Here is a 9,358-nt window from a genome sequence, read left to right on the forward strand (position 1 = left end):
AATTCTTTGGGGCCACATAAGTTTTGGATCTGCCTCATTTTTAGTTACATGCCATAAAATGAGGTTCCAAAACAAATTAATGGTTTAGATATAACACGTGTGTTGTTGTCAATAGTTTCAAATGATGGTGGGTATATCCTTTCAATGTACCACCGTGTTACAAACAAAAAAGGGAATTAAGCTCATCCCATGGTAACAGGGAACAGTCCCTGCCATGTGTAATAATGATGTTTTTTGAATCCCATCCCACCTAATACCGTGGGATCGGTCCGGCCAAACAAGCCCTAAATAACAAAAATTGTCACATCAAAGGAAAATCGTTTTTGTTTTAACATTATTTGGAATGGCATTCACGGCATGCAAACATAGCCTTGTGGTCACCATGCATACAAAAGATTAGCTCTGATGTAAAACTCAGACACTATCTGGAACAATGTAAATTCCACCTAAAACTTCTAATACATGCATTGTTGCTCGCTCGAGCTTTGGATTAGTCTAGTTTTTGTACATTCCCTTGATCACAGTGAATTGCACCTTATGAACGGTTCTGATGAAATACAAATATCATGTGTCCCAACACAAATACCTATTGCTGGCTTTAAATCGCCATTGTTTCCTGTGTTGCTACCTAAATGAGGATTTGACTATTTTTCAGCGCAAGGGGCCCTTTAATCAACAGCCGCAAAACAATGGGCCCGCTCTTAGGCAGTGTGTGAAGCATGCCTTGAACAAGCGTCAGATTCATTCTCTTGCCAGCGAAAGGGGTCAGAATCATCCACAACGACTGTTGCGTAGGGCCAAGCATCATCCAGATCCAAAACTCTCCTTGAGCTTAGACCTAGGCCCACCATGGAGCCTGCGTGACTCAGCAGGACGTTGACAAGATAAAGAACAACATGACGTATAACTCAGGTGGGCCATAATGCGTCCCATCTGAGTTTTTAATGGGCTGCACGTTGAACATCATCACGGATGGTTGGAGAGGATTTCACATATACAACACGGTGGGCCCGAAGCGCTTACTCGCTACGCAAAATAGGCGCTGGGAACGATTCCGGTCCAAGCCCAACAGCCCGACAATCCCCGAACCCCGGCCTCCCATTTGCCGTACGTGCAACTCCACTAACTCCGTACGTGCGACGGCGCGTCGTTCTCCTGCTTTCAACCCTCGAGACGACTCGCTCCGAACTTTCCAGAATCACGTTAGGAACAGGACTGTCTTTGTTAAAGCCCCCTTCCTACAATGCCATTTTCGATTCCATTGCAAAAGTCTCCGACGGTTTCTATCTGAGAAATCCAAGAGGATATTTGCCATGGCCGACGAGGCTAAATCCAAGGGTAACGCTGCCTTCTCCGCCGGCCGCTTCTCCGAAGCCGTCCGATTCTTCACGGAAGCCATCGATCTGGCCCCCACCAATCACGTCCTCTACTCCAACCGCTCCGCCGCGTACGCTTCTCTCCAGCAATACTCTGATGCCCTTGCCGACGCCCAAAAGACCGTCGATCTCAAGCCCGACTGGGCCAAAGGCTACAGCCGTCTCGGCGCGGCGCACGTCGGCCTCGGCAGCCTCGACGATGCAATCGCCTCTTACAAGAAGGGCCTCGAGATCGACCCCAACAACGAGGCGCTGAAATCGGGATTGGCCGATGCGCAGGCCGCCGCCGCCGCTGCCGCACGATCTCGCGGGCCTCAGTCGTCGCCTTTCGGAAACATTTTCCAGGGCCCGGATGTGTGGACGAAGCTGACAGCGAACCCGGCGACGCGGGGATATCTGCAGCAGCCTGATTTCTTGAAGATGATGCAGGACGTGCAGCGGAACCCGAACAATCTCAATTTGTATTTGAAGGACCCGCGAATGCTGGCGGTGCTTGGGGCTTTGTTGAATGTGGAACTGAGGACGGGAACACAGGACGAGATGGAGAGGGAGGTGCCGATGCCGGAGCCGGAAGTGAAGAACCAGGTGGAGTCGGAGGTAGCGAGGGAGGTCGAGCCAGAGCCCACTGGTGTTATGGATGAGAAGAAAGAGGAGAGGGAGAGGAAGGCAGATGCTCAGAAGGAGAAGGAGGTGGGTAATGCAGCCTACAAAAAGAAGGATTTTGAGACAGCAATTCAGCATTATACAAGGGCAATGGAACTTGATGATGAGGATATATCGTTTCTAACGAACAGGGCAGCAGTTTATATGGAGATGGGAAAGGTGGGCTCTTCTTCTACTTTTTTTTTTTGAAAGATAGAAATTTGATTCTTTAATTGTATGGATATATAAATTGGAAAACACGACAACTTTTAGGATATTGATTTTCGTAAAAAGTATGCAAATTTAGGATACTGATTTTCTTAACAAGTATGCAAATTTAGGTTGTTTTTGGATAAAATCAATCTAAATGTATTGCAATAATTCAATACGATAATGCGTAATGATCAAAGTGGGGCAGATCTAGCCCCATATGACCCACCCAGGGTTTGGGCTAATGGCCAGCATCACGGGTGTGCTCCCCATTGACGAAAGTTCAATTCCCCTCCTTGTGCTTTACCCGATGCACGTGGTTTGCAGGTGATTGCATGCATCCGCAGGAATTAGTATTGCCTTAAAAGGGGGTGGGAACGCCCTGTCTTCATAAAAGAAGAAGAAGAAAAAGAAGATCTAGCCCCATCTGTAAGAAGAGACGAGCCCCCCAGTTTGACATTATCATCGTTTCTAGCTTCAACTTGCAAGGCATATAATTGAAGTTAGGGCTTTGTTGTCATCACTAGGGAACCGCATTTTGGGCACACTAGCCCCTCATCCATAACCACCTTCTCTGGGCTGGGATTTGGCTTCATTGATGGACATTGGCCTATTGTCCCTTGACCTATGGAAGGCTTGTGATTGCCTTACGTGAGAACATGGTATCATGGGGCACCGAATCTCTCGTAAGTCCCAAATTAGTTGTCTCATCAACTTCTAATGCAAGTGTGTATGCATCAGACATCTTAAATATATGTTTAAAAGTCAATTCATTTCTGATGTTTGGTTTAAGACCATTAAGATATATTGAAATCTTTTGGTTTTCATACTCATGAAACTCTGCCGTGATGTCAATGTAGAAAACTCCTTGGTGTATTCATTTATTTGACATAGATTCAGACGTCTTCATACTCATTAAACTTTGCCGTGATGTCAATGTAGAAAAACTCCTTGGTGTATTCATTTACTTGACATGGATTGTCATAAAAATGAATTGTGTGTAGGAACTTCATGGTTAACTTATTTTTCATCTTTTCTCAAGAATCTGCCTTCTTCTCACTTTGACGGTTTGTTTGGCTTGGAGATCGTCCCATCATGCTAATGCGTGATGTTAAACTTCATTGTTACTAATTCAACCTTCCAATTGTTTGCAATTTCCTTATACTTGAACACCTTTTCCACTTTGATAAGCAAATCGATGACGTAGTTAACATGCAAACAACCATGGAATTCTGGAATTTCTACCATAATTTCGGCTCCCTGTCACGTTTCGACAATCGAAGGATTTGACCATTGATGTCTTCACAAGCCGGGGCCGCTTGTTGTTGGTTCAAATCTTAGTGGGGACCTTCCCATATGTGTCCATTTGCTCCAACTTCAACTTCAGTATCTGGATTCCCTTCATGCTGGAGTTCTCCCATTTGATTAGTAATAGTGAGATTATCTACCATATGTGTGAGTTGATCTACTTTATGAGCGTGTGGCTCAATCGGGTTACTTGCGCAAACTCTTCCTTTGCCATTGCCACCACCTTCAAAGCCATTAAGAGATGATGTAGAGTCGAAAATTCTTCAACAATCACCTACTTTGATACCAAAATGATGCAACTCAGTTATCGAGTTAATGAGATATCGATACCTGAATCACAAAGAAATGGACAAGAGTACACCCACAAGAATATTTAAGTAGATAGGGAGATAACTTTATTGATATCAAACTTCTTCTCTTATACTACTCAAGAAAACTCACAACTTAGAAAATGTGGAATGCCTACCTCCAATACCCTCCCGTCCAAAAGACAATCTGTAAGAATCTGTAACCATAATTTATTTAAAATAATAAAAATCTTACCAACAAAGTTTTGCCTAAGATAACAAAAACAAGTCCACTAAATATCCCCAAAATCTTCAATCATATCTTCCACATCAGCTCCCCCATCTTCCACAATTGAAAATTTTTATCTCTAACATTTAGGCACCAAATTTTGCAACAAACAGCCCAAAATCCTCACATGCTGGCCCTATGTTGGGCCATAGTCCTATATAGCGAATGGATCACACCTCCTTTAGCCAAAGTGCCTGCTGAGTCATTCTTGGCCATATGGCTAAATGGGATGCCTAAATTGGAGGCAGTATGGTGATTTTTGTGAAAGTAAAAGATAACTTCTTGAAGGTAGTATACCCTTCAAAAAGAAAATAAAGCCTTCTCAAAGGAAGTATTTGATTGCGCACTATGTTATGCTAAGCAGTTATGTCTTCATAGTAGCTAATAATAAGAATTCTGCCTTGATTTCCTTAGGGTGCTTCATCAATATTTTATCATGCCATCTCTGACTGGGGGTTGCTATTAGATTTTTTCCATGATGGGCTTCTTGTTCACTCACTGTATGGGTGCTTGACAGATGTTGGTCATCTTATAAATTTGATTTGATTTTCATGATTACTTGCTCTCAAGGGTTGAACTCTTTGTGAACATTGTGATTGTGAACCATGCCTGCCACTATGCTTGAATGTAGCCTTTTGGCGTCTTGAGTGTCATAATTGCCAACAGCTATACATTTTGTGTTCCAAATTGTGTGATCCAGATTACGAGTCATCTGTGATCTGGATTAGTATTTTTACCAATTTGAAATTATGATGCTATCCTCTTAATGTTGATTAAGTTGTGATGTAAATTTATATCCAGAATGTTGTTTTTTTTGTTTCTAATAAAAGGTTTCAGAATGTAATGATTTATGCAATTGCATGCATATTTATAATACTATGCATGCAGGATCTATAATAACAACATGCATAATTTCATATATGTATTAAAATATCAAGTCATACATAATATACTCGTGGAGGATCTATAATTATAGCATTCAGCATTTCATATATAAATTAAAACATCAATTTGTATATAAAACTATATACATACACTATTCTGGAGCAACCCACATGATTGTGCACCTTACCAAGTATTGGATGTAAGTTGTGTGACACACTCCCTTCAATGTACTCCGTACCAGAATTACCCTGGTAAAACCATGTGTGGAAGAATTATATTCATGAAGGGAAATCGTTTACCAGGCTAATGAGGCATCTCCAGGTGCAGGTATAAGAGAGAGCTTGTGAATGCAAGTTTTTTTTTTTTTTTTTTCCAATTAATTTTCTTTGTCCAGCTGGCCAAAGGTGTTTTTCAAGAAAAAATCATTTGCTGTAACCAGTGACGCCTTTGAAAAGGAGAATCTGTTAGGAGCTTCATTTGAATGAGTAGAATATTTTTAAAGCATGTACTCTTGCCCCTTGGTATGGATACACCTTAATGAGCTGCTTGAGCCCTGTTGTTGCAACAACCTAGCAGTTGGTTTGCCGGTTGCAATTTTATTTGATAATTGCATTGTCGGCATTAGAAGAGTTTTCCCAGTTCTTTCAATTTCTTCATCTTATGCATTTTTTTTTTTATTTTTATTTTTTTGGTAGTGAATAATATTCTCCTTGATCTGAATTAATTTTGTGCAACTCTTGTTGGTTTTATCCCATTCGTTCACTCTGTTTTAGATTTTACATTCTATCAGCAGTCACATATTCATATAGGAACTGGGTATTTCTCAAGTTTCTCCTGTATATATATATATTTTTTCTGAGATTATGGAACTATCATTTCTGTGTTTAGTATGACGATTGCATCAAGGATTGTGACAAAGCTGTTGAGAGGGGCAGAGAGCTTCGTTCAGATTATAAGATGGTTGCAAGGGCCTTGACTAGGAAGGGAACTGCCTTGGTGAAGCTTGCAAAATGCTCCAAGGACTATGAGCCAGCGATTGAAGCTTTCCAGAAAGCCCTGACTGAGCATCGCAATCCTGACACATTGAAAAAACTTATTGATGCAGAGAAAGCAAAGAAGGATTTGGAGCAACAGGAGTATTTTGATCCACAAATAGCAGATGAGGAGCGTGAGAAAGGTACAGCTCTTTACTCCTATGAAAGCTTTGAATTTGTGACTAAGTTAATAGGTTTTGCACTGGATTCTTTTTGTCAGGAGCCATATGCTGCTTTGACGAGAGAAATGCTTTGATTTGACATTGGCTTGGTGTAATTTGGTTTCTTCAGAATTTGCTTGGGCGAAATTGATTTCTGCCCCCATACTAACTGAGCTGTAACTGAGCTGAATATTGATTTTGAGTAGAAAAGGTTGAAAATGTATGGACCTCCTCGTGTTGCTGTTGCTTTCTGTGTTGTACTGAAAGTTTTAAGGCAGCTTTGCCTCCACTACTCAACTGAAATTTGGCTTGAATGAACTTCTTAAAAATACCCTCAATTGTAGTGGTTAAATCATCTGATGATTGTTTTCTTTCTATCTTTATGTTGGTATGCTGTGCAGTGGTCGTATACCTGTCATTTGCGGTTAATCCTAGTTTTCTTTAGTGTTGCTTCATAACAATGACAAGGTTGAAGTTGCTCATGATGTTTGTTGCAAGAAACCGTCATATCAGTGCTGTGTGATCTCTGGTTTTAGATGGTTTTGTGTGTTCACTTCAGCCTACTGTTCTGGGAAAATTCTCCATCCCTTGCATCAGGCTGCTGCTGGTTCTGTACTGTTTTTCTCATTGACCAAGCGGAGATGCACTTTTCCTTTCTTGTGGTTTTCCGTAAAAAATGATTCTTTTATTCATCAAAGCTATAGACCTATTTTACCTACCAAAGAAAAGACGACAGACGTATTTTGTATTTACTGGATCTGGCTGCTGCTTTTGTAAATGAGCATTCCCATTATCCCTTATCTTGCAAGGGGTATTGGCCATGTCATTGACCTCCACAAATTATAGTTATGCTGAAACTTTATACTCTTCGCCAGATATTTCTGTCTCTTGTTGTTGTTATAATTCATATAATCTCTATCAGCTTTTTCTTTGCTGGCAAGTAGCTAGAGGTTCCTGTTAGTTTTGCCTTGTGGCAACATATTCAGATTCCCACATCTAGTTTACTTCCGATGTACAGGCAACGAATTTTTCAAGCAACAGAAGTATCCAGAGGCTGTGAAACATTACACAGAAGCCCTGAGAAGGAACCCACGAGATCCAAGGGTAATATTCTTATTTCTATTTTCACATTAGCTTACATGATACAAAACATGACGCATTAATCAATATAACTATCTTGCACATGATCAGTGGCAAACTCCCATGCTTGCATTTGCTGTTTTGAAAATAGCTGAAATTTGCCTGCATGGTAAACTTCAATAACACTGGCCTCTTCTTGAAGCCCAGATAGGGCTATAACGTGGACAAACCACTGTGTATTTTGATCAATAGTCTACTAAACACCTGGGTTACAGAGCATGACCCGACTGCCCCTTGTCTGCATGGAAATAAAGTATCCAATTGACTTTTCTCGTCTCATAGCGCTATACATGGTGTATTTTCTTCTTCATGTCTCTATGAATTGACTAATGAATCGAAACCATTTTAAAGCTGTGCAGATCCTCACCTCTTTTTTTTTTCCCTTTCTTTCTTTCTTTAAGAGTTGCATGTGTAGTGCATGATCCCTTGTTGCTTTGCAGGTGTACAGCAACAGGGCAGCATGCTATACCAAACTGGCTGCCTTACCGGAGGGTTTGAAAGATGCTGAAAAATGCATTGAGCTAGATCCAACCTTTTCGAAAGGATATACAAGGAAAGGCACCGTCCAGTTCTTTATGAAGGAATATGACAAAGCACTGGAGACGTACCAGGATGGGCTAAAACACGACCCAAACAACCAGGAGTTGTTAGATGGCGTGCGAAGGTATGGGAACCAAAACTGCTCCTATTGAGCACGCAGCTGTCCGATGCTATGCTTCACTGTACTTGGATATTGATTCTATTTTCTGGATTGATTTTCAGATGCGTTGAACAGATCAATAAGGCAAACCGAGGGGATATCAATCCAGATGAATTGCAAGAGAGACAGGTCAGTTTGGTTTACCAATATTAGTCATTTTTGTCTTTGCCTTAGGAGTGCTTTATAAGGTAAGGATCTATACTTGTGTTTCTTTCTTTGCAGGCAAAGGCAATGCAGGATCCAGAAATTCAGAACATTCTATCTGACCCCATCATGAGACAGGTATGCTTTTAGGATCTTGGGCATCTTATTGGTCAGTGCTCAATGTGACATTATTTCATGTTACCTATGATATTACTGTATCATTTAACGATATTATAACATTCTATCATTCATTATAAAAAAAAGGAAATAGTGCAACATTCGAATATGTTAAACATTATCATTGCAATTTAGTATTCTTCCAAAAAATTATTATAGCATATTGATAGAAAAGCTGTCTTATGTACGTGTAGGATATTATATTATATGCACGTTTGCATGTGAGAAAGTGAGCTGTTCTCAATCCATGGTTTGTTCTCTTTCTGTGGGTGATTGAATTGCCATGGGTGTTGTGGTGCGACAGGTATTGGTTGACTTCCAGGAGAACCCCACATCTGCACAGGATCATCTCAAGAACCCACAAGTGATGCTCAAGATCCAAAAGCTGATCAGTGCAGGGATTGTCCAGATGAGATGAGGCAAGAACAACCAAGTATTTAATCATTTCTGCTCTCCACCCATGCCTTGGATTGGTAAACTCGGTTTCATTTTTTGGATAGATTGATAAACTTGGTTTCATTTTTATGGTTTTGATTGGCTATTTAGCTTTTTTCTCTTCCTTCCTTTGGGAATAGCATGTCATTCATGGACTCTTTCGAGTCAGATCTGATGTTGCTCCTGGTGCTTTGTACGGTACTGCAGATAAAAGAGATTGAAACCAGTTTTGAATACAATTTGTTGAATCTATGTAAACAGACATTACATCTCTCAATTCTCACCACTGATTATTGAATCTATGCAAATGGAAACTGATGCGGCTAGCATTAGGGGTCAAATTTTTCTCCATTTATTGTCCAGCAGCCCATGTCCATAAACCTTGCAGCCCATATTTTGAGCCAATCATGTGTGTTGTCATTTTTTGTTTTACCTTAAGGGTCTGTTTGGGCAGTGGGATTAGAAGGGATTAGGTGGGATGGGATTCAAAAAACATAATTATTACCCATGGCAGGGATTGTCCCCTAATACCATGGGATAAAATTAATGCCATGCTTTGTTGATAATACG

General features: G+C 40.8%; 1 protein-coding gene across 1 annotated transcript; it reads left to right on the top strand.

Moving 5' to 3' along the window:
• The first annotated feature begins 1,161 nt into the window (after positions 1-1,161).
• On the top strand, positions 1,162-9,065 carry LOC131232587 (hsp70-Hsp90 organizing protein-like). The gene is made up of 7 exons (XM_058228925.1): positions 1,162-2,198; positions 5,886-6,174; positions 7,211-7,296; positions 7,773-7,996; positions 8,095-8,161; positions 8,255-8,314; positions 8,658-9,065. Exons 1-7 carry the CDS (start codon positions 1,314-1,316, stop codon positions 8,769-8,771), a joined length of 1,725 nt encoding a protein of 574 aa, XP_058084908.1. The 5' UTR covers positions 1,162-1,313; the 3' UTR covers positions 8,772-9,065.
• The last annotated feature ends 293 nt before the right edge of the window (positions 9,066-9,358 follow it).

Source organism: Magnolia sinica, chromosome 18 (genome assembly GCF_029962835.1).
Source record: "Magnolia sinica isolate HGM2019 chromosome 18, MsV1, whole genome shotgun sequence".
NCBI classification, from domain to species: Eukaryota; Viridiplantae; Streptophyta; class Magnoliopsida; order Magnoliales; family Magnoliaceae; genus Magnolia; species Magnolia sinica.